The sequence below is a fragment of the Myodes glareolus genome, chromosome 2, assembly GCF_982192425.1.
Source record: "Myodes glareolus chromosome 2, mMyoGla1.1, whole genome shotgun sequence".
Taxonomy (NCBI): domain Eukaryota; kingdom Metazoa; phylum Chordata; class Mammalia; order Rodentia; family Cricetidae; genus Myodes; species Myodes glareolus.
This window is the reverse complement of record NC_142027.1, coordinates 93,158,572-93,184,743: the sequence shown is the minus strand read 5'-3', so window position 1 is coordinate 93,184,743 and position 26,172 is coordinate 93,158,572. Positions and strand designations below refer to the sequence as shown.

Here is a 26,172-nt window from a genome sequence, read left to right as displayed (position 1 = left end):
ACCTCAACAGGTACAAAAATTGGAATAACCCCCTGAACATTATCGGATCATCATGAATTGAAGTTAGAATTCAACAACAACACTCATTGCAGAAAGCTCACATACTCATGGAAACTGAACAATGTTCAACTGAATCATCCCTAGGTTAAGGAAGAAATAAGAAAGAAATTAAAGACTTTCTAGAATTCAACAAAAACGAAGGCACAGCGTACCTAAACCTATTGAACACTATGAAAGTGGTGTGGGAGAATTGTCTGTATTCTGTCAATCATATTTTAATAAAACGCTGATTGGCCAGGCAGGCAGTATAGGCAGGAAAGCCAGACAGGAAGTAGAGGTGGAGCAAAAAGACTGGGAGTTTCTATATTATGGAATACATTAAGGAGTATAGGTATTAGCTCTTCCTGGAAGTTCTGGTAGAATTCTGCATTGAAACCATCTGGTCCTGGGCTTTTTTTGGCAGGGAGATTTCTGATAACAGCTTCTAATTCTTCATGACTAACAGGTCTATTTAGATTGTTCACCTGTTCTTGGTTCAACTTTGGTATATGGTACTTATCTAAAAAAATGTCCATTTCTTTTACATTTTCCAACTTTGTGGCATATAAACTTTCGTAGTAAGACCTAATGATTCTCTGAATTTCCTCTGTGTCTGTGGTTATATCCCCCTTTTCATTTCTGATCCTATTAATTTGCATGTGCTCTCTCTGCCGTTTGATTAGTTTGGATAGGGGTTTGTCAATCTTGTTGATTTTCTCCAAGAACCAGCTTTTTGATTCATTGATTTTTTGGATTGTTTTCTCTGTTTCTATTTTGTTGATTTCAGCCCTCAGTTTGATTATTTCCAGTCTTCTACTCCTCCTGGGTCACCATAGATCCTTCATCTGGCGATGGATGGCGATACAGACGGAGACCCACATTGGAGCACCGGATTGAGCCCCCCAAGGTACAAATGAGGAGCAGAAGGACGAAGAAAATGATGAAGGACTGCGAGGGATGCTATCACCCACTGATACAAGGGGTCGGATCTAATGAGAGTTTACCAAGGGCAGTTGGACTGCGACTGAACGAGCACGTGATCCAACCAGATTCTCTGAATGTGGCCGGATTCTCTGAATGTGGCTGGCCCGGAGTCTTTCTGAGAAGCCATTGACAATGACACTGGGACTAGTTTCCTCTGCATATACTGGATTTTTGGGATACTCACCTTCCTGGACCTGGAGGGAGGGGGGACGAACTTGAACTTCCCACAGGGCTGGAAACCCTGAGTGCCCTTAGGGACAAAGAGGGAGGAGGAGAGGGAGGGGGGAGTGGGAGGGTGTTGGGAAGAGGGGTGGAAATGGAAACTTTTATAATTTAATAAAATTACTTTCAAAAAAAAAGAAAAAAAAAGAACGTTAAAAAAAAAAGACTGGGAGTATTCTGGAAAGCAGGAAGCTCCCTCAGCAGTTCTGCCCAGACCACCGGAGTGGGAGAATTGTCTGTATTCTGTCAATCCTATTTTAATAAAATTCTGATTGGCCAGGCAGGCAGTATAGGCAGGAAAGCCAGACAGGAAGTAGGGGTGGAGCAAAGAGACTGGGAGTATTCTGGGAAAACAGGAAGCTCCCTCCACCACTCCTGCACAGACCACCGAAGAGGCAGCATGTAACTTGCCCAGCTGAAAAAGGTACCAAGCCATATGGCTAACGTAGATAAAGATAATGGGGTAGTATGTGTCATAAGAGCTAATAAGTAGCCTGACCTAATGGGCCAACCAGCTTTATAATCTTATGGAGTCCTGTGTGTGATTTCTCTTTGGGATTTGCCGGCTGTGGGGTACCGGGCAGGATGGAAACCCCAACAAGCTGTCCCCCTCATGTTACAAATGCAAATAGATCTATAGCTATCTCCATGTAAAAACCTCAAGCCCAAATAGATCAAAGACCTCAATATAAATCCAGTCACACTGAATCTCATAGAAGGGAAAGTGGGAAGTAACCTTGAATGCATTGGCACAGGAGAGCACTTCTTGAATGTAACACCAATAGCACAGACACTGAGATCGACAATAAATAGGACCTTCTGAAACTAAGAAGCTTCTGTAAAGCAAAGGACACTGTCAACAAGACAAAATAACAGCCTACAGACAGGAAAAGATCGTCACCAACCCCACATCTGACAGAGGACTAATCTCCAAAATTAACAAAGAAATCAAGAAACTTGACATTAAAATATCAAATAATCCAATCTAAAAACGAGGTACAGATCTAAACAGAGAATTCTCAACAGAGGAATCTCACATGGCTGAAAGACACTTAAGGAATTGCTCAACATCCTTAGCCATCAGGGAAATGCAAATCAAAATGACTCTGAGATACCATCTTACACCTGTCAGAATGGCTAAGATCAAAAACACTAATGACAGCTTTTTCTGGAGAATATGTAGAGTAAGGGGAACACTCCTCCATTGCTGGTAGAAATGCAAACTTGTACAGTTAGTATGACAGTTTCTTAGAAAATTGGGAATCAATCTACCTCAAGATCCAGCAATATTTTCTTGGGCATACATCCAATGGATGCACACTCAAATCACAAGGGCATTTATTTGATATGTTCATAGCAGCATTATTCATAATAGCCAACCTAGATGCCTCTCAACTGAAGAATGGATAAAGAAAATGTGGTACATTTGCACAATCGAGTACTAATCACTCGTAAGAAACAATGACATCGGGGTTGGAGAAATGGCTCAGCAGTTAAGAGCACTGATTGCTCTTCCAGAGGATCCAGGTTCAATTCCCAGCACCCATGTGGCAGCTCACAACTGTCTGAAAATCCAGTTCCAGGGGATCTGACACCTTCACACCAATGCACAGGAAATAAAGACAAATAAATAATAAAAAATGACATCTTGAAATTTGCAGGCAAATGGATGGAGCTAGAAAAAAAAAAACTAGAAAAAAATCCTGAGTGAGGTAACTCAGACCCAGATACACACAGTGTGTATTCACTCAAAAGTGGCTATTAGCAAAGGATAACCAGTCTACATTCCAGAACCCCAGAGAAGCCAGGAAACAAGAAGAACCCTAAGAGAGACATACATTGATTCCCATGGGAAGGAGAAATAGACAAAATCTCCTGAGAAAGTTGGGAGAGTGGAAGTGGAGGGAGAATGGTGGGCAGAAGGGGAAGAAGAGAGGAGAAGGGAAGTGGGGAGAAAAACTTGAGGGAATAGGATGGCCAAGATGTGGGAAGGACAGAGAGAGAGAAAGAGCAAGGAAAGAGATATCTTGATAGAGGGAGCCATTATGGGGTTAGCAAGAAACCTGGCACTATGGAATTTCCCAGGATTTCACAAGGATGACCCCAGCTACGAATCTAACTAATAGTGGAGAGGGTGCCTTAACTGCCCTTCCCCTGTAAGAGACTGATGAATACCTTAATTGTTATTATAGATCCTTCATCTAGCAACTGATGGAAGCAAATGCAGAGATTCACAGCTAAGCACTGGGCTTAACACCTGGAGTCCAATCATAGAGTGGGAGGAATAATAATATAAGCAAAGGGGTCAAGACCATGATGGGGATATACACAGAAATAGCTGACCTGAGCTAGTGGGAGCTCACTGACTCTGGACTGACAGCTGGGGAACCTGCATAGGACCAAACTAGGCCCTCTGAATGTGGGTGACAGTTGTGTGACTTGGGCAGTTTGTGGGGCCACTGGCAACGGGACCAGTATTTATTCCTAGAGCATGAACTGGATATTTGGAGCCCATTCCCTATGGAGGGATGCCTTGCTCAGCCTAGACATAGTGGGGAGGGCCTTGGTCCTTCCTCAAGTCATATGACAGATTTTGTTGACTCCCCATGTGAGGCCACACCCTCTCTGAGGAATGGATGGGAAGTGGAGTGGTAGGAAGCAGGGAGAGCAGGAGGAAGGGAGGGAGAGGGAACTGGGATTGATATGTAAAATAAAAAAATACTGTTAAAAAGAAAAGAAAATCATGCCCAAGAGTTGTCCTCCTGTTATTTGTCCTTAGCACCCTTTAGATGCCGCACTTCTTTCCTGCCCTGAGATGCCAGACAGCCCTGTTTCCTTCCTCTCTCTTCTCTCCCTCAGCTGCTCCAAGCACTCAGTCCTCACGAATAGGGCAGCCTCAGTGACCTACTCAGGCTCTTGCAGGTCCCCAGCTAGGACTGAGATCAAAGTCTCCCTTTTCCTGCCCTCAATACACCATCTTTACCTCAACTGTCAGCACTGGATCTGGGATCAATTCTCAACCCCACCCCTCTTCTCTCTACCTCACACCCAGCCCTTTTCGGCTGGTTTAGTTTTCACAATCCCACTCACATCTACTGATGGACCGTTTTAAGAGCTAGATTCAGCTGGGTGTGATGGTGCACGCCTGTAATCTTGTCTATTCCAGGGGCTAATGTGAAAGGGTTACAAAGTCAAGACCAGTTCAGGATACACAGCAAACCCCTCCCTACCGCATAGAATTAAAAGGAACCTGAAGTGGTGGTGCACACTTGTAAACAGAGTACTAAGGGGGTGTGCACCTCTGTGAATTCAAGGCCAGCTTAGCCTACAGAACCATTTCTAGGCCAGTTGGGGCTGCATAGTGAGGAGATGGAAGGAGGGAAGGAAGGAAGGAAGGAAGGAAGGAAGGAAGGAAGGAAGGAAGGAAGGAAGGAAGGAAGAAAGGAAGCACTTCCCTTTCCTCATGGGGCTGGAAAGATGGCTCAGCTATCAAAAGCATCTACTGTTCTTGCTTCAAGCCCTAGCACCCATACGGAGCAGCTCACAACCACCTGTCTGTAACTCCAGCTCCAGGGGATCTGATGCCTTCTCCTGGTCTCTATGGACACCTGCATTCATGTGCACATACTCTCCCACACACATAACTTTAAAGTAGTAAACTGAACCATTTTAAAAGCAAAAGGTAAAAAGGAGACCTGGTAAGATGATGGTTCAGCTAGTAAGGGTGGATGCTACCAAGTCTGACCTCCTGAGTCTGATCTCAGACCCACAGGATGGTTGGTGAGAACCAACTTCTGCAAGCTGTCCACTCACCTCCACACTTTGCCATAGTATTTGTTTCCTCATCATCTTCCACGTAAGTAAATACGATTTAAAAAAATTAAGCAAAAAGAGGTCTATGGGCATGGCTAACTGCTAAGCATGGTCCTACAATTCTTCAGTGTGGGGCTGGGAAGTGACTCAAGGGTAGAATCCCTGCCCAGAATCCCCTAGTGAGGGGCTGTGGTGGGAGGTGTGGTTCAGTGGAGTGCCTGTTTAGTTCTCAAATAAGACCTGAGCTCAGTCACTAGTAACAGAGATGAGAGAGATGGTGAGGTGGTGTTTGTGGGGCGAGGTTTTGGTAAAGAGGTGTGTCCATTCCCTATGGATCATTTTCTGAGCCAGGGTTCAGGTGAGCAAGGTGGCACATGCCTGGGATCCTAGGTATTCAAGAGGCTGAGGCAGGAGGATCAAGAGTAAGCTTGACGTGAACCTGGACTGAATAATGAAATCGAAGCCTACCTGAGTGACCTGTCTCAAGAAGTTAAGATCCTGGCTTGGGAGGTGACTCAGGGAGGAAACACACCGCCACCAAATGCGATGACTTGAGTTTGATTCCCAAAGCCTGCATTGTGGAAGGAGAGAACTGACTCCTGCCAGTTGTCCTCTGACCTCCACACACATGGTAGCACGAGCACACACACAAATTAATAAATGTATCAAATTATCTAAAAGTAAAACCTTTTCAAGATTCAGCAGAGAGGTCTTTTTCCTCAGAAAGTCCTCTCTCACTCCATGGCTCATGACGTCTCTGCTCTTTATATCCCCTTCGTCATGACAATCGGTCCCAAGGTCAGTGTTTTCTTATTTCAATTCCCAAAGCAATACAAACTCTTTTTTTTCTAAGCAAAGGAGCTAACTGAATTAATATTTTTATTTCATGTATAATGGTGTTTTGCCTGCATATATGTGGGGGTGTCTGATCTGATACGGGAGTTACAGACAGTTGTCAGGTGGGTGCTGGGAATTGAACCCAGGTCCTCTGGAAGAGCAGCAAGTGCTCCTAATCGCTGAGCCATCTCTCCATCTGCCCCCCCAACCCCCAATGCAAATTCTTTCGAAGTAGGCCAATAAGCAATAACTGCTACGCGGCCATTGTCCTCAGACTGCCCTGGAAGGAGCAAAGCAGCCATCTGTCTGCACTTGGAACCCAGCCATGTCTTGCTCACTGCCCATTTCCCTCCCCGAATCCTTCTCAGTACCTCTCTCACACTGAGGCCCCATGAATCCATAGACACACGCACAGAGGTTTGGCCCGATGCAGCGTCCTCCGTTACGGCAACCGTGGACACAGATGGCTGTGGACAGACAGGGGAAGACGACTGAAGGTTTTCTGGGAGCAGAGGTGGCTGGGACCTAAGTAGCATTTCTTTATCCAGGGATCCTGCCATCTGGACCAGGGGGAGTAAGACTGACTAATGAGTGAGGGTTTGGTCAGTAAAGAGCTCAGATTCTCAGCACCCATGGGAAAGTCACAAGCAATGGTGCTCTGTAATTCCCTTGCTGGGGAGCCAGAGGCAGGTGGGTCTCTGACAGCTCACTGGCCAGCTAGCCTAGCTGAAGAGGTGAGCTCTGGGTTCAATAAGAGACCCTGTCTCTGAAAACAAGGTGGAGAACAATCGATGGAGAAACCTAACACCGATCTTTGGCCTTCGCATGCACACATACACACATGCACACATACACACATGCACACATACATACATGCACGCACATCTGCACAAGCACCCGCCCCACTGACTTGTGCAGCTGTAAAAATGAGCCTGTCACCTTTGATCTCTGATCAAAGTGAGCAAGTGATGAACAGATCCATTTCCTAGGAGTCTATGCGTAGGTGAGGGCAGCAATGGGGGTACTCACGTTGTCCACACACAGTGCCCGTGTAGCCTTTCTGGCACAGACAGGATTCCCCTCGGCAGCTGCCCCCATTCATGCAGCTCATGCTACACCCCAGTGATGCTATGGATCAGGAAAAACATACAGTAAGGGGAAGATGTTCCAGGAAGGCTTGACCAGGGCCTCTACTTGGCTTGGCTCTTATCCTTCAACAAAAACAACCTGGGCTCCTAGTGGCATTCAGATGCCTAGAGTCTTCTCTTCCTTCTTCAAGAGGCCACTGACCACTCACCTCTACTTACTTCACAGCTGGGGGCCACGGTCCCATCCATACAGGTACACAGGTTGGGCTGGGAGCAGAAGCCATTGCCACAGGTATGCCTACAGACAGCTGGAAAGGCAGAGCGTACAGCTTCAAAATCAGGACCCACGGCCTTGGCGATTTCTCAGTAGGGAGAGGCACTTGCTGCGCAAGCCTGGTGACCCGACCTCTATTCACCAGCAAAGGCAGAATGGAAGAAGAGAACTGACTTCACATAATTGTTCTCTGACATCCATATGTGTATCATGGTATGTGTGCCTCCATGCACTCAACATGCACACACACAATAATAACTAACTAACTAACTAACTAACTAACATGGTAGTGTACTTATATCAACCCAACACTTGGGAGGGATGGAGGGGGACTGCTAAGGGTGAGAGAGAGAAAGGACACAGGTCCCATGTCATCCTCACTCCAAAGATTCCCAGGCCATCAGAAGCCTCACGGTGAACCAGTTGGTCTTCCCCAACTCTAGCTCTGCTCATACCCTGAATAATGGCAAACAAACCCCCGCCAAGTCTCTATCTAGGCTGAGCAGGTGCTGTGACCTTCAGCTCCAGGATTTTGCTACATCATCAGGAGAGATGATGTGGGCATGAAGGGCTGACTTCAGGACACAGAGGCTGCAGTGGTGAGGACCCAGGCAATAGATTCAGAGTCTGGAGACAGAGAAGTTAGAGTTGGGGGAGAGAGTGTGAGATTGACATAAAGACAGTATGAAGCCTGAAGAACCATGGAGACAGACAAGACAGGAGAGCTAGACAGAAATGACAAGATGGGAGGACAAAAGAAATGAATGCAGGCTGGGTAAGATGATTCAGAAGGTAAAGGCACTTGCTCCCAAGCCTGATGACATTTTGATCCTCAAGAGCTACATGATCGAAGGTGAGAACGGACTACTATCTGATGTAGGTGGGTCTTCTGTCAATGTGTTACTTTCATTGGTCAAATAAAGAGACTTCCTTGGCCTTTGATAGGACAGCAGCTTAGCTAGGTGAAGTAGACAGAACAGAATGTTGGGAGATAGAAGCGAGTCAGGCAGATGCCATGAAGCTCTGGCCCGAGATGGACGTAGGTTAGACTCATTCCAGTAAGCCACAGTCACGTGGTGTTATACAGATTATTAGAAATGGGTTAATTAAGATGTGAGAGTTAGCCAAGAAGAGGCTAGAACTAATGGGCCAAGCAGTGTTTAAATGAATACAATTTCCTTGTAATTATTTCGGGTAAAGCTAGCCGGGTGGTGGGACGCAGCCCGCTGCTCCTTCTACAACTGTCAGCTGCCTTCATGTACATCATGGCATGCTTCACCCACCCAGCAAAATAAATGAAATACATATTTTTCAAAAAGAGATAAATGAATGCATCAAGTCACAATGGAGTCTAAGGACAAAAGCATGGGACATTAGTGAGGCTCACCCAGCAGCCCTGAGCTAAGTTCCAACTTCACATGTAGACAAGGCTGGGATTGCTGACCGGTAGCTGGGAGGACCCCCAAGCATCCCCTGCCTGTACCCTCCATCTCCACTCTTCAACACTCACGGACAATACACTGATTCCTGCCAGGCAGAGTCCTCCAGCCAGGGCAGCAGTAGGCATGAAAGCGGGAACCACAGACATTAGGCCTTTGGGAGAAAGTGGGTGATGTAGCTGCTACCTGTCCCCTCACCCCAGCATAGCCCTTCCCTGCCCGCACCCCAGGTACTTTCAGCATTCCAAATACACACACCCCTGCAAAATGATGGCAGGCCTGCCACGTCTTCTCACATGGTCTGGACTCGCAGATTCCAGGGTCCCATCCCAGTAGCCTTGACCATTTTCCATGCACGACAGAACCACCCAGGCCAGCAGAATCTGAGCTGGAGGACCCCAGGCTGTAAGGAAGCCTCCAGGTTCTCTCCTTGCCCAACATGGGCCTTCCAGAGTCATGATGTGTCTTTGGAGGCTGCAAGGAGCAAGCAGAGTCAGCTGACAAGTGAATTACATGGTGAAGGGGCACCCCATAGAATGGACAGTGGTGAGTAGCCTGCCTGGGAAGACACTAGTTCTGGCTTGGGAGAGCAGGGGAACAACCATGGCAGACTTTTTGAAAGAGGTTTCATTGATTTTAGTGTGTTTGCCACGTGTGCATACACATGGAGGCCACCAGGCAACGTCTACTGTCATTCTCAGGAGCCGTCACATTGTTTTTTGAGACTGGACTTCTCCCTGGAGTGGAATTCACCAAGCAGGCTAGGCTGGTTGGTGAATGAGCCCCAGGATTCTTCTGTCTACACATGCTCAGGGCTATTATATTTAAGTGGGTCCTCGGCGATCGAACACAAGCCTTCAAGCTTACAAAGCAGGGGGTTTACTGACTGAGCTATCTTCTAGCCTCAGGATACGGTATTTCACAGGTGAAGTCACTATAGATAATGATTCTGGGGAAGAAGGTTTGTGGGGGAAAGAAGGGGGTACAGAGTGGGGGAAAGGGACAGATAGGCCCATGGTTGTGCATCAAGGGCAATAAAGAACTCTTGAAATATTTTTGGTGAGGAACAAATATGAGCTTGGAGTGAGGAAGGGATGTGGGGTCCAGCAAAAGCTGGGCAGGGAGATGGCAGGGCCAGATGACAGGGGTTGATAACAAGGAATAACAGGGAACTTAAACAATCAACAAGAGTAGGTGGGGATTCCAGAGGAGGACAGAAGATTGAGGAGACCCCCAGAATTCTGGCTGGGAGGGTTGAGAGAAGCTGTATTTAAAGACTTATGGCTTGGGCTTGCAACATGGAGATCTGAATTTTACCTTCCAGAAACCACGTAAAATGACCAAGCATGGGGTTCTCTCTCTCTCTCTCTCTCTCTCTCTCTCTCTCTCTCTCTCTCAAATATTTTTGTCTTATTTTGTGTGTGCTTATTTTTGCCTTCATACATGCCTGAGCACTATGTAAGTGTCTGGTGCCTAAGGGGGCCTGAAGAGGGCATTTGATCCCCTGAAACTGGAATTTAGTGGGTTTTAAGTCTTCATATGGATGCTGGGAATTGACCCCAGGTTCTCTGAAAGATCAACAAATTCTCTTAACCCCTGAGCCAACCACTCCAGTCCCACGGGACATGATCTTATCCCAATGCTGGGGAAGAGGAGGCAGGCAGATCCTTGGCTCACTGACTAGTCAGTCTAGCCTACTTGGTGAGTTTCAGGTCAGTGAGAGACCTTGTCTCAGGAATCAATGTGATGGTGCCTGAGGAACAGTACCTGAGATTGACCTCTGACCTCCACATGCATGTATACATGTGTGCACCCACACATGCATGTACATCACACATTCCAAACTTAAGTAAGTGGCTAAGTCAAAGGAGGCAGCTGGGCATTCTGACAACCTTTGCATCTTGTTCACTTTGGACAAAACAAGACAATCACGTGGTTAGTGAGAAGATTCAAGGTTCAGCCATCTCCTCCTCCCAGAACAGTTGGCTCTTTCCTTGGCCAGGAAGAATGAGTGTGGGAGCAGGTCGAGGCGATTTCCCAAAAGAGTCGGTTGGGCTGGTGAGAAGGCTCAGCCCAGTAAAAAGGCACTTGAGGACTTAAGTTTGATTCACATGGATTCACACGGTGGAGGGAGAGAGTCAATTCCCACAAGTAAGTTGTTCTCTGACCTCCACACATGCTTCCTCTCACCCCCCCTCCTTCCCCGCGTCCCATAAACTAAATTTCTAAAGTGTAAGAAAAAGTAGTGTGCTATGTTTCTTTTGTAAAAGGTTTGGATGGAGACCGGGGATGTAACTCAGTTGGCAGAGTGCTTCTCCAGCACGCATGAAACCCTAGATTTGATCCCCGGGGCTAGCTCTGGTGTGGTGGTGCATACATATAATAAGACCTTGTGGAAAAGTAGAGGCAAGAAGATAGTGAGTTTAAAGCCTTCTGGGATACATAGCAAGGCCCAGTCCCGTAAACAGTTTGCAGAATGAAAACTCTGGGCCTTTGAGGAGAAGCGAAAGTCTGACCGGGTGTTCCCAAGCTTTAGTTAACTTAGAGCAGTGATTCTCAACCTTCCTAATGTAGTAACTGTATTAATACTTTCAGTTCCTGGTATTGTGATGACCCCCATCCAAGAATTATTGTCGTTGCTACTTCATAACTGTAATTTTGCTACTGTTCTGAATTGTAGTATAAATATTTCTGGAGATAGCTTGTTAAAGGGGGTCCGACCGACAGGTTGAGACACTCTGACTTAGAGGCACGACCAGGCAGGGGAAGGGGACAGGGACACTTGTCTTGCTTTCAGGGGATCTAATTAATATGGCCAACTCGCGGGACCCTCCCACACTCCCAAGCTCTGAAAGTTAGGTCCCCAAGATTAGTTGGATGAGTTAAGTTGCCTCAAAGGCAAGCGGAACTTGAATAGGAAGATGTGCCTCCCTCGCTCCTCGCTGCCTCTTCCTCTGCTGCCTCAGAGAAGAATCAGAAGTCCCAGGAAAGAGGCACTCCTGAGAGTGCTTGGGCAGCGACCTCCAATCACCATTGCCAAAGCTACAGCACCTTGTTGGACCTCAGGGTGGTGCTCCGCTCCGCCCTCACCTGCAGACCAGAAACTGGAAGCCCAGTTCCTGCGGAGTACGGGGTTTCCCGGCATCCTACAAGAGCGCGCCCAGCCCAGTGGATAGTGGAGAGGGGAAGGGGGCTGGGCCAGGGGCTGCCTGGCTGCAGACAAAGGAATCCCTCACTCCGTGGTCGCGGCCAACCGACCTCCCTCTGCTACTGCTGGACCTCCCTTCCGCCGCGTTCCCAGCGGTCACTGTTTCACAGGCCCGCCTTTCCCTACCTGAGGGTGCAGCCGACAAGATGCGCGAGCCAAGGGGACCCCAGGAGCAGCAAGGCAAAAGTCTGGGAAGGCTGAGCCGCTGCGTGTCTAGCTCCGAATTGAGGGCGGGAGGGGTTTGGGGGAGGGTGCGGTTGCACCTCTCAGCTTGGGCGGGGAGAATTGAGAGAGGCTGAGGCTGGGGGAAGGCCTGAAGCTGGCTTGCAACTCCAAGGAGTTGCAGAGAGGCAAGGGGTTCCTGGAACTGCCGACCTCCTAGGGGTCATGTTTAACAATGGAGTTAGGGGTGGTCCCGAAGTGAGGCTGGGGTGTGCGGGGTGATCAGAAGGTAGTAGGTACAGGGAGGCCCCAAGACTTACCTGGGAGGTCTCCCCTGTTCCTGCTGGGGCAAGAAGAATTCTAAATATGGCAATTCACCTGTGCTTTAGTCAGGGTTCTCTAGAGAAATAAAACTGATAAAATATACATATACATATATACATACATATAAGCTGCTGTCCAACTAGTTCAACAATGGCTGTCTAAGTTCATAGGAAAGTCCAGGAATTCAGTAGTTGTTCAGTCCTGAGGCTGCCTGTCTCAGCTGGTCTTCAGTATAAGGCCAGAATCCCAAAGCAGGAGGTTCTAATGCAGGGGAAGAAGGAATGACAGCAAGAGTGAGGGCAAGTAGGCAAAGAGAGCAAGCTTCCTCTTCTACGTCCTTTACATAGGCTTCCTCCAGAAAGTGTGGGCCAGACTTACAGTGATCTTCTCACCTCAAAAGATCTGGGTTATGGTGGGTCTTCCCTCTTCAAATGACTTAATTAGGAAAAATTCCTAAAAAAAAAAAAAAATAAATAAAATAAAAAAAGAAGGAAAAAAGAAAAGTTCCACAAAATGTACATCAACTTTAGCTTAATGTGCGTTTACACAAGAGTGTGCAGGGTAGAAGATGGTCTCAGTTGTTATCTTCAGGGACACTACCTCTGTCAAGACCAAATGAAAACATTAGCATAGAGAAGATGTAGAATCCCGCATTCCAGCTCAATTATTGGAGACCGAACTCAGGGTCTCACACATGCGAAACAAGTGCTCTACAGATGAGCCACACTCCTAGTCCCACTGGGGGATTCTAGGCAGAGCTCTAGAACTGGTTAGATACAGACTCTAGATACTGCTGAGCCTGTATCTAACCCCTCATGGGGGGATTTTAGGGAATTTTATCCTCCCTTGTGGCTGAACTTCATCCCCCAGACTCTGGAGGCATCTCCTTCATTGACATTTCTGGCAATTTCACTACCACTTTGGGAATAACTCAACACCAATAATCCTGAACATGGAGTCTTGACAGAAGCTGTTTCTTGGATTTAAAATCATTACTCCACCCAGCAAAATTCTATGTAGCTAGCAAACCCAATTTGCTTTAATTCCCCTTTCCCCCAAAACATCAGCTTTCTCTATGTAATCCCCAAAGCTAAATGTGCTAACCCTGCATCATCACAGCAATTCTAGAATGTAGCAAACAAACAAGCAAACAGCTTATTCTTAAGTATTTTCTTCTGGCCAACAAATCTCTCTGCTGATGCAAACAATCCCAATCAGACCAAATATGACCAAATTAAAAGATACTTATATTTAATGGATGACAATATTGCCGGGTAATCCTGGGAAAATGTGGAGAGGGGGAATAGAGAGAAGGGGAGACCATGCAGAACTGGGAGGCCTTGTGTTTATTCTCTGAGGGGCAGTTTAAATAGCCTGTGGGAGTGGTCTTGACCTTCCCTGGAGAGGGGTTACCATTTGGCAGGCTTTTTTGACCCTCTCTGCGGAGGGGTCACCATTTGGCGGTCTTTCTCGGAGGTGGAGTTTGGACTGAGGCAACTCCCAGGGAAGGGAGCTTATGCCAGGAGCTGGGGTGAAGTCCCCAGCTAAATACTTATAACAATCTGAAGAGGTGCCAGGTGGTGGTGGTGTACAACTTTAACCTCTCAGGAGTCAGTGGCAGGCAGATCTCTGAGTTCAAGGCCAGTTTGGTGTACACATAAAGTTCCAGGACAGCCAGGGTTAAACAGAGAAACCCTGTATGAAAAACACAAACAAAAAGCAAAACAATTTGAAGCATTGTTGAGTGGTTTCAACTTGACAGGCATGATTTAAACTTTAGTAAATCATATCTCATTTTATTTTTTATTTCAGTTAAACCCTTTCTCCCCACTGTTGCTTTTGATTGTGCTGTTTAATATAGTAATAAGGCAAACCCGGACAGGTCCTATATGTAGGGAGGTGTGTGTGTGTGTGTGTGTGTGTATGTGTGTGTGTGTGTACAAGTGTTTGTGTGTGTGTATGTGTGTAGAGGCCGGTGGGTAACCTCAGGAGTCATCTTGTGTCTGAGAGAGGATCTCTCACTGGACCAGAACTGACCAGTTAGGCTAGGCCTACTGGACAATAAACCCCAGGGATATTCCAGTTTCTAAAGATCAAACTTAGATGTTTTTGTGTGCAGTTTTATAGACTGAGCCATCTCCACAGCACAGTCTCAGTATGTCTTGATTTCCTTTTTCTTATCATTGTTTCTGATCGCCACCAAAACTCCTGCTGAAACCTATCACAATCTCAGGCTCTTATTTTGACATTCCATTACCACCCTGTGCCTGCTAGGACCTTACACTTTTTGTCTACTTAATTCCCTCTCTTTTCATTTTGTTTCTTTCTCTGCGTAGCTACCCTGGCTATTCTGAAACTCACTTTGTAGACCAGGCTGTCTTCGAACTCACAGACAGCCACCTGCCTTTGCCTCCTGAGTGCTGGGATTAAAGGCATGTGCCACTACTCCTGGCTTGATTTTCTTTTCAGGATCTTACTATGTGACTCAGGCTAGCTTATGACTTGAGGTGATCCATCTGTTTCAGCCTTGTAAGTGCCAGGATTGCAGACACGGGCCACAATGTCTGGATCTTTTATCCGACACATTCATACACATTGTTCTTTGTCACCAAACATTAGCTTTCCTATGAAGATGCTTTGACCTCATTAAGGGACTCTGACCAGCTCAAGTGAGGCAAACATGGCTTTGGCAGGCCTTTCCCCTTCCCCCCTTTTCCTCTGCCTTGCTAAAAACTGTTAGATTACGTTCCTGAAGCTAGCCCCCAAGGTCTATTCCCTTATTTGGCCACTTCTCCTCCTGATGTTGACTACCAAGGTCTAGTTATTAAAGTCTTGAAGTCCAGCAATCAGAAACCCCTTTGAGTATCCTAATTAACATACCCAATTAAAACTAAACACCTCATCCTCGCACAGGTTTTCCCCTTGTGTCTTCATAAACTGCTGCTTTCTAAGGGCCATGTCTGTCTTCTCTCTATCCAGAGACAGTCCTTTGTCCCCTGGGACAAATACCCCTGGCCCATCTCCCTTATTCCCTTTCCCTTCTCCCTCATCCTCTGTCTCCTGCCTTTGTTCCTTATTCCCTGCCCTCTGCCCCTCTGGGGAAAATAAATCTTTGTGCTGAGAACTTGGCTTGGGAGTCCAAAACTTTCACTTACGGTCCTCTGCCTGGGCCTTTCTTTCAAGTGCCAAGATGTAAGGCATGTACCAACCACCATGCCTGGCTTAAGATTTTGTTCTTTACAAATCACTTGGTCTCTGGTACTTGAGAGTTTTCTAAAGTCAATATAGGTCAAAGATTGCTTTCCACTTTAATTTTAATTGCATATATTTGTTTATTGGTATTATGTGTGTGTGTGAGGTACACATGTATCGTAATGTGTATGTAGGTTACATACAACTTATAGGTACTGGGGCTCAGACCCAGGTGGCCAGAGTTGGCAGCAGGTGTCTTTACCTACCAAGCAATCTTGATAACCCCTACCTTATTTTTTGAAGAAAATCTCTATCAGTGTTTTGTCCAGACTGGCTGGCCAGCAGGCTCCAGACATTTTCCTGTCTTGCCTGTCTGAGTCACATGTGTACGATGTCATGCTGGGGGTCTGAACTCAGGTTCTTTTCCTTGTGTAGCAAACACTTTACTCCTTGAACCATCTCTAAAGATTCTTGGTCTCTGGTATTTGTTTATGAGATAGGGTCTCATAAAATCTGTGCTGGTCTCAGACTTACCATATTAGGCAGGGTTTTCTAAAGAAACAAAATTAGAGAGTGAGTTCTCTCTCTCTCTCTCTCTCTCTCTCTCTCTCTGTGTGTGTGCACATACACACAAGAATGTGATCTATCAGAGTGGCTTATAGTCTGTGGTCCTGGTAGTCCAACATTGACTGTCTCACAAAGGAAAGTTTGAAAATCTGGTAGCTATTCAGTCCATGTGGCTGGGTGTTTTAGCACTCCCAATCTGGTGTTGAAGTCCTGGAGGATTCTTAGAGAACTGCTGGTCTTCAGTTAACATTGGAATTCCCCCCAAAATTGATTCTAATACCAGTGAAGGATAGATGAACTTGCCAGGGAGAGAGAGGTCTAGCCGGTAAAAACCAAAAGTTTTCTTCTTCATGGTCTTTTTTTTTTCATATTAATCTTTTGGTGAATATATAATAATAATTACATCAGTTCCTCTCTTTACTTCCTCCTTCCAACCCCTTCTCCCATGCACTCCCCCTTGGCTCTTTTTAATTGTTGTTACACACACACACACACACACACACACACACACACACTTCCATATTCTTAAATACAGAACTACAACCTGATCATTCTGTATAATGTTATTTGTATGCATAGCTTTTCAGAGCTGACCATTTGGGATTGAATAGTCAGTTGGTATGTTTCTGCCCCCAGAAGGTGTGATCCAGATTTAGGGTGGGTCTTCCCAACTAAAATTATCAAGAAAATCCCTCACAGGTGTGTCAGCTGCTTAGATTTTAGTTGGTTTCAGATGTAGTCAAGTTGACAACCAAGATTAGCTATGGAGTGTTTTGTCATGGTCAGCTCTGCTTCACCAACTGATTCCCAAATAACCATTCAGAGACTTACTATTAATTATAAACGCTTGACCAATAGTTCAGACTTGTTACTAGTTAACTCTTACAACTTAAATTAACCCTTTACTATATATCTGCACTCTGTCATGTGGCATTAACTCTCTTTCATCTTGTACCTCCTGTCTGTTCTCCATGTCTGAATGGTGACTCCTCTGACTCTGCCCTTCTTTTTCCCAGCATTCTCTCTGCCCAGAAAATATTGCCTAGCCATCGGCCAATCAGTTTTTTTTTATTAACAACAAGCACAATACATATTTACCGTGTATAAAGATTGCTTCACAGCAGACCTTGAACTCCCAATCTTCCTATTTCAGTCTCCCAAGTGCTGAATAACCCCTGACCCCCACTCCAATCTTGCCATGTAGTTCAGATTGGCCTAAAATGCACAGTCCTCCTGTTTCATCCTCCCAAGTGCTGGAATTACACATGTGTAGCACTATACCACCTTCTGACAACAAATATCCTCACATTCTCCCTGCTCCCACAATGGCATTGTCACGTGTTATGATGTCACACCCATGAGATCCCCCTCCACACCCTCTGTCATTCTTTTAATGTGAGTCCAGCCCATCCTGCCTTCTATAGACCCCATTCTCTGATTCTCTGTTCTTCCCCAGAGGCCCCTCTTGGGGAAAGGCCTTGGGGCTGTAATCCCAGAGTTGGGGGATCTTTAACTCTGTCCGTTTGTGTGAGCTTGAGCTGAGGATCTGGGTAGAGGAGAGGTAGGATGTGTTCAAGAGCCCAAGGCCAGGACTGGGGGCAGGCTGGTGTGACTGACTGCTTAAGATGGATGAGGATAATCAGCAGAGACACTTGTGTCCCTGGCTTAGGCTGTTAGACTCTGGTAATAACAGACCCCTTCAAAACTGGAATTCCCCCAGAACAGGTCAGCGATGGGCAGAGTCACACCTTGACCAGAGAACGGCATGAATAGCTGTTATAATTTATTTAAAAATGGTATGAAGGGAGTCACGTCATATGACAGAGCCCACACAGGAGGTTTATTGGAAGAGAAAAGGGACAGAAGGACAGAGAAGGGGTAGAGAATGTGGCAGATGGGGGCACAGAGAGCTGTCCCTGGGGACAAGAGTGGTAGAAGAGAAAGAGAGAGAGAGAGAGAGAGAGAGAGAGAGAGAGAGAGAGAGAGAGGAGGAGGAGGAGGAGGTGGGCAAGGCCCACCATATATATATTTCATTTTCTTTTCTTCTGCACAGTTGGGATGAAACCAAGAGCCTTACATATGCTAAACAAGCATTCTTTTTTTCCCTTTATTTATTTATTATGTATACAGTATTCTGTCTGCATGGGGATTGAACTCAGGACCTCAGGAAGAATAGCCAGTGCTCTTAACCTCTGAGCTATCTCTCCAGCCCAAGGCTCACCTTTTTTAAAGGAACATAGCAAATGTGCACGGGAGGTGCTCTTAGTGGCTGCAGCTGAGGATGTATCCTGTCGGGACCCCATGGGCAGACCAGTACAGGTGCCTGAATACTAACATTTATTTCTCCCTCTTGCTTATTATAAGTAGTTAGGGGTAGCAGATGAGGTGGGAATGAGGACAGCATGTTCTCGAGACTGCTTCCTGCTGACCTGGGGGTGTTGATCATCTTTGGGAGGACCTGAGAAGTCTAGGATCCCGCCTACATCCTGAGGTAGCTGGCTGTTTCACCTCACTGTCCAGGCTTTGTGGAACCATCAGGTACTGCTTGGACCTAGCAAAACACTGTCTGAGACAGATCTAAGTCAACCCCCTGGAGCTCACAAGAATTCTGAGTTTGTGACTCTGCTGTCTTTTTTTTTTTTAAGATTTATTATTTATTATGTATATAGGCTCTGCCTACATGCCAGAAGAGGGCACCATATCAAATTACAGATGGTTGTGAGTCAGCATGTAGTTACTGGGAATTGAACTCAGGACCTCTGGAAGAGCAGTCAGTGCTCTTAACCTCTGAACCATCTCTCCAGCTCTAAGTTTTTTTTCCTATTAATTGATAGTTATTATTCATTTATCATGGATACTACAGTATTCTGTCTACAGGCTAGAAGAGGGCAGCAGACCTCACTACAGAGGACTCACTACAGAGGACTCACTACAGACGGTGCTGAGCCACCTGACGGGAATTGAACTCGGGACCTCTGGGAGAGCAGGCGGTGCTCTTCACCGCTGAGCCATCTCTCCGGCTGCTTTCTCTGAGTTTGTGAAAAGGTAAGTTTTAGACACATTAGCATTGCCACTGTAATCTGTACTGAAATCCACATTACAAAAACAGTAGTATACTTGCACAATGGTAGTACTCTGTCAGATTCATACCTTATCAGAATTCCATTGATTAATGTTAAGACTATGGACTTTTGGAGTCTCTTTTTTATTGATTTTTACTGAGCTCTCCATTTTTCTCTGCTCCCCTCCCTGTTTCTCCCCTCCCCGTCAACCCTCTCCCGTGGTCTCCATGCTCCCAATTTACTCAGGAGATCTTGTCTTTTTCTACTTCCCATGTAGATTAGATGCATGTATGTCTCTCTTAGCATTCTCGTTGTTGTCTAGGTTCTCTGGGATGGTGATTTATAGGCTGGTTATCCTTGCTTTATGTCTAAAAACCAATTATGAGTGAGTACATATGACAAGTGAACTTTTGGAGTCTTAATGTCCTTCCCCATCACCACAGCATCACCTGCACCCCCGCTTTCTATCTAATTTACCAGGAGACATTAGGTGGTTGATTCCCGAGGGCAGTCATTGTAGAATTAGTTCCTTTTAAATAAAAGAAGAGCAAAGAGTTACATTAGAATTTGTGCTGTGAGTTTCTTTTCTGAATCTGGGGGGACATGGATACCTCTGGGGTGCTGTTGGGTCCCACCATCTGGACAAGTTTAGTAGTCTTAGGCCTCTAGCTCTGTGGCTAACAGTTGATAGTCCTGTAACAATAGCTAATTAGTTATTTGATCAGAGAGTTTTGAATGTATCATTGGAAATAGATAGAGAAGAAACTGATGAAGAAGGGTGTAGTTGTTAAAGGTAGGAGAACCAGGAGAGGGGTCAGGAAGGAAAGCATCCACTTCCATATGGGCTTTCCAATTCGGTAGAGTTTGCAGGGCAAAGCCTCATTCTTCTAGCATTTGGGATTAAGGCAGTTGATCTCAATGTCCTCTGAAGCTTAAGGGTGCAGGGTCCCAGTTGGGGTGAAGTTCCTGTGTCATTTTAACAAGGGTGTGTTTTAAGGAGCAGTTAGTTCATTCTGTCTTTCCTGAGGACAGACCCCATCTCTGACTCCCACATTCAGCAGACCTAGACAGGACATTTAGGAAGGGAGAGCAGACAGACACAAGCAGGTTTTAGAGCAATGATAAAGAAAGTGGATAATTCTTTCTTGGTTCCACAACTGTCTGGTCCAAGGATTACTGAGGCCAGATTCAGTTTGAAAGGAGTGGTCAGTGGGTCTCCAAAAGACAGGCCACTGGGAGTGAGGAGGTGCATGACATGGGTCCCAAGGATGAGACAGAGGAAGACTGAGTGGGCACAGTGAGTGGGGTAGAGAAAGAAGATCCATAGGTCTGAACACACTGGCATCCCAGGGACCCAGGGAGGATCAGACTGAGTGGGCACAAGCGTTCAGTATGCCTTCATGCAGGAACAGGGTCCAAGGGCTCTGAGCCCAAGAGAAACACAGTTTCCTGGTACCAGAACTTTGAGAAAAGTCAGAAAGTGAAAACAGGCCTGTGCTCTAGAAAGGAAACCTCACACCCAAGAGGAATGGTCAGAGGCAGGTAGCTCTGTCAGAGACCCAATTGCCAGTATTGAATGGAAGGCAAAGCCGATCTTGAACAAGAAAGCAGATTTGTTGCAGGTGGAAGAGAGTGGATCAGAACACAGTGTCTAAGGGGTATTTGGGCCAGATCTGACAGCAAAGGCGGACGAGGTTAGAAGTCCTTAAATTGGGCACTGAGTGCACAAGTAGGAGGTATAGATGATGCCAAAGTTCCCGTGAATGAGGTAGATAAGTGAGACCCAATGGTCTGTAATTTCTAGACTCCCAGGAATTCAGAGAGGGTTGATTTCGAGAAGGCACAGGCTGCTCAGTGATTCGTCAGACACAGAGCAGGGTCCAAGTGCTCCAAGCCCAAGAGAGCCGTGGTTGCCTGGTACCAGGGCTTAACGAGGCCACAAGGCTAGAAACCACGCTTGAGAGATGAGTCCTCACTCGTGGAAAATGGCCAGAGGTGAGAAGAGGGTCTGACCCAACCATGCCCGTGTTTGATGGAGGAGCCCAGTGATTCATTAGTTGGAGAAGCGTGGTTGTCCTATGTGGACCAGGTTTGAGTGTCTCGGCATGCCTCAGGGTAAGGAGAGGGCCTGTCAAGTTTCACGGCACCGAAGTTATAATTTAAAAATCGGCCAGAGAGAGAGAGAGTCATGTCGTATAGCAGGGCACACATGGGAGGATTTTTGGAAGAGGAGAGAGAAGGGGCAGAGAAGGAGACAGAGAGGGGGCCAGAGACCAGTCCCTGGGACAAGAGTGGCAGAAGAAAGAATGGCGGAAGAGAGAAAGACATGGGAGAGAAAAAGATGAGAGAGAGGATGAGAGAGAGAGAGAGAGAGAGAGAGAGAGAGGAGGTGGTCAAGGTCCACCTTTTATAAGGGAACATAGCAAATGTGCACAGGGGGTGCTCTCAGTGGCTGCAGCTGAGGATGGATCCTGTCAGGACCCCAACGGCAGGCCAGTACAGATGCCTGAATACTAACAATTCTGGATTCTACTTAAACATTAGCCCCTTGAGATCCCCAGAGATGGATTTGGGGGTTGGGGGGGGGTCACTGTGTCTCTTTGTCTGTCTTCTCAATGTGATCACATTGAATAAATCTGCTCTTCACTTTTAATTTGTCTGCTTTAGTTGACTTTTCTAGGGAGTGAGTATCTTAGGGCCCAAGCTGTGGCCCTAAGTCCAATAAAAGTGACATGGCGGATGGGGGAAGGGTGGAAACTCACAGTCTAGTGTGTAATGTGCTGGGCTTGCTGGGGTGGATGGCTGGGACAGAGCCTTCTTTGTCTGCACTCAGGAAGCAGCTGGTGGACGGGAAACTGGAGCACATGGCTGGATGAGTTTGGCTGGATGCCTGGGAATGAGGCTGAGGGAGAACCTGGGAAGGGCTCGCTGGAGGCCAGGCAAGACCCTAGAGGAGGCAGGGAGTGGAGCTGACCCCTGAGGGCATACTGTTTAGTTCTACAGTAAACACACTCCACCTCCTTTTTGTGTGCCACTGTTGTGACCCTCACAACAGGTTCCTGAGGCCTTGCTGTCATCCATTACCCAGATCATGAAACTGAGATGTAGAGATGTTCGGGCCGTCACCCATATCTCACAAGCCAGGAAAGGACTGGAGATCAGAAACAAGGACACATACTGGACCCTTTCCTCTATGGTCTTAGATGTGTCCTCCTGATACCCCAGTGTTGGGAGCCTGGGAAAACGGCCCCATCTGTGTTTTAATTATTGACTTAGTTTCTTTTTGTGTGTGTTTATGATAAGATACCATGGCCAAGAGCAAGGAAGGTTTCACTTTGGCCTCTAGTTCCAACAGGGTTGGAAGTCCATCAAGGTGGGGGAAGTGGAGAGATCACATTTCCACTGCACGTAGGAAGAGGGAATGAGACCAGGAAGAGGAGCACAGCTATTATTAACTCTCGAGACCTGCCTTCAGTGCTTAATCCCCTCACTAAGACTCCATGTCCTAAAGTTTGCATAAGCCCTCAAACAGAACCACCAATGGGGGACCAAGTGTTTAAATACACGAGCCTTTGGGGGGTCTATTTATTTATTTGTATCACTCCCAGTTTCCCCTCCCTCCTTTCCTCCTGTTCCTCCCCCTTCTCCCACCCCTTCCCCACCCCATCTCCCATCTGTTTCTCAGAGAGTTTAAGGCCTCCTCTGGGAAGTCAACTAAGTCTGTCCCTTCCTCTCATTGAGGTAGGACCAAGCCCCACCCCCCACCCCATGCCTAGACTGAGCAAGGCATCTATCTCTCCATAGAGAATGGGCTTCATAAAGTCAGCTCATGCATTGGAGTTAGATCCCACCGTGTGACTTTCTTGTTGCGAACATAAAAACACTCAGACAAAACAGCTTGAGGGAGAAAGGATTTATCTTGGCTTATTGTTCCAGTGGGGTACAGTCCATTGTGGTGGGGAGGGCAGGGAAGTTGGACATGGCAGCAGGAACTTCCTTACTAGTGATTAGCACGTTGAAGAAAGTATCTCTTCTTTCCTAGCAACCATGAACCTGTTTACAGATCCTTAGGGATGGGAGAGTCTGGTAAGCTCCTCCCCATTCTGCATTGCAGAAGGTTGATGGGTCCGATCTGTGCAGGTAGTCACAGATGCTGAGTAAGAGTGCCACTGAGCAGGGCAGTGGTGGCACACGCCTTTAATCCCAGTCCTGGGGAGGCAGAGGCAGTGAATCTCTAAGTTCAAGGCCAGCCTGGTCTACAGGGTGAATTCCAGGACAGTCAAAGCTACACAGAGAAACCCTGTCTCAAGAAAACAAAAACAAATACAAAAACAAAAAACAAAACTGAAAAAGTGCAACGGGTATGTCACACCTGAAAAACAAGCACACCACAACGTTCTACCCCTTCCACCGGGGGTCTTACACTTTCTGGGCCCTCCTCTGTGAGAGAAGAAAGGGCTCTTGAATGCACCTTTCCTGTGCTATGTTAGAGCACTGGGGAGCCACTGAAGAATGACTTCCTGTTGGGGGTGACCACAGGTTTGTGTTCTGCAGACTGGGACCACTAGGCTGAGTGTGATTTAGCTCTGTTGCAAGACAGAATATCTTGCACCTACTTTATAGCCTTGCCATCTGTGCCTATCCAAACTCTCTTCTCATGATCAACCTTGATGGCTGAGGCTCTTCTTGGAAGCATCCTACCCTGCCCCAAGTCTGCAGTTTATTAATAAAGTAAACATTAATCCAACATCTACTATGTATGCCAAGTGTTTTACATTTGTTGTTGCAAGGAGTCTCCCCAACAATCCTACACACAAGGTGTACATCCCAGGATCAGTTGTAAAAAACTAAGGCCCGAGGACAGAATTGGTTAAGTGCAAGCTATCAAACCCAGAGACGCAAGCATGACTAACGGACTTTCAGACATCATTCTTAGTACTCAGTAAGAGCTCACGGAATCAGACCGAGTGAATGAATAAATCTGAGCACATCTGGTGTGGGTGGGAGAAATGGGTGGCAGTGACTTGTGAAGATTGGAATGGGGTTCAGACTGAGAGGGGGCCTGGAAAGCTGGGAGGTTGGGTATATCCTGGAGGCAGGAGGACCAGATCTAAATGGAAAGACACAGAGGCTAAGAAGTGCGGTTCAGGGGGTTTGTCACTAGAGGGCACTCCAAGCCTTGGCCTCGATCACGTTTTTTCACCTAAAATTTATCTTTGTGTGTGTGTGTGTGTGTGTGTGTGTGTGTGTGTGTGTGTGTGTGTGTGTGGTGTATATGTAACTGGATGTGTGTTGGATGTGTGCATGCACCCACATATCACCACATACTCAAGTGGCGTTCAGAAACAACTTGTAGGGAGGGATTGCTTCTGTTCTTTGCCATGTTTATTGGTTGGTCCTGGCGACTGAAGGCAGGTTCTTAAGTTTGGAAGCAGGTGCCTTTACTAGCTGAACTATCTCATTGACTGTCACGTCTTCCTCCTCTCCCTCCTCCTTTAAAGAATCTTTTATTTATTCTTTGACAATTTCATGCACCCATACAATGCATCTGTCTGAATTCTGTAGACACACTTTGACGTGCCCCTTCTTCACATCCTCTGCCTTCCTTCTACTTTCTTTAAAAACAACACAGTGAGTATAATGAGCCGCCTGTGGGATTGTTGACGGGACTTGGCTTGACCCTGAGCAGATCTTTGTGCAGGAAGTTCCTGAGGGCAGTGGCCGTGGCAGGTCCAGAATGGCCATTCACGGCACCCTTCCACATTCTCCAGTTTTTCCATTCCTTCTGACTCCTCTTCTGCAGTGTTCCCTGGATGGGGTTGATATAGATGTCTCATTTAGGGCTAAGCATTCAACCTTGATCAGACGTGAGTCTCTGATTTACCTGCTGCAGAAAGAGGCTGTGAGCCCATGTATATACAGAAACATTTAGAAGGCAGTTTGACAACATGACCAGTTAGCAAAACAACAGTAGTAGGGTCCCTCCTAGAGCGATGCCCTCCCAAGTTCTGGGATTTTGATCAGGGCTGAAGGACCAGGCATGAATTCCTTTCTGTGAAGCAGGCCCCAGGTCTAATCAGAAAGTTGTTGGTTCTAACATAATAGTTATGCCACGATGATGCTGGCAGTTATACCTTGTGGCATAGATTTTCTTCAGAAAGGTGCTATTTCTAGGTGGTCAGTGGCCCGGGTGACTCTGTGTGAGTATTAGAAATGAAGCCATGCAAAATTGAGATGCAAATGGAAAATATATATCACATTTAGAATACTTTGTGCAGGAAAGGAAAATAACATGCCTCCCGAATACTTTAAAAAAAGCATCAACGAGAAGGCTATGTCAGTAAAGTGTCTGCTGTGATAGCAGGGGGACCTGAGTTTGGAACCTAGCATACACATAAAAGCCAGTATGCCCGTGTGTGTGTGTGTGTGTGTGTGTGCCCAGCACTGGGGAGATACAAAGAAGCAGATCTTTGAGACTTATCAGCCAGTCAGCCCAGAAAACTCAATGAGCTCCAGGTCAATGAGGGATCTGTCTCAAATGAGGCAACTGAGGAAGACACCTGATACATATTTCTGGTCTTCCACACATTCACACACACATGATGCACAGACATGAACACACAAATAAACAGAAAATGAAAGGGACGGCATTTGGGCCCATTGGGAATAAGTGTATTATTGAAATGTCATCTTGGGCCGCGTGAGATTGCTTCCCAGGTAATACCCTTGCACACAGCCTGGTGATCTGATCTGATACCTGAGACCCGTGTGGTGGAAGGGAGAGAACTGACTCATACAGGTTGTCTTCTGACCTCCGCACAAGTGCTGTGGCATGTACATACCCACACCCCCCACATGCATGTGCACATGTGCACACACACAAATAAAATATCATTAAAATTTTCAATGTCATTTTGTTTTCTTTAAAAATGTGGTGCCTAGGGACTGGAGAGATGCTCTG

The 26,172-nt window shown here is 46.5% G+C and overlaps 1 protein-coding gene across 1 annotated transcript in view; it reads right to left on the bottom strand.

Moving 5' to 3' along the window:
• The window catches only part of Fbn3 (fibrillin 3), a 78,748-nt gene extending 69,586 nt beyond the window's left edge, over positions 1–9,162 (bottom strand). The window contains 5 exon segments of the mRNA XM_087898039.1: positions 6,267–6,362; positions 6,925–7,023; positions 7,193–7,291; positions 8,768–8,850; positions 8,955–9,162. Coding sequence (XP_087754165.1) covers positions 6,267–6,362; positions 6,925–7,023; positions 7,193–7,291; positions 8,768–8,850; positions 8,955–9,154 — 577 coding nt within the window. The 5' untranslated portion in view covers positions 9,155–9,162.
• Positions 9,163–26,172: the final 17,010 nt, after the last annotated feature.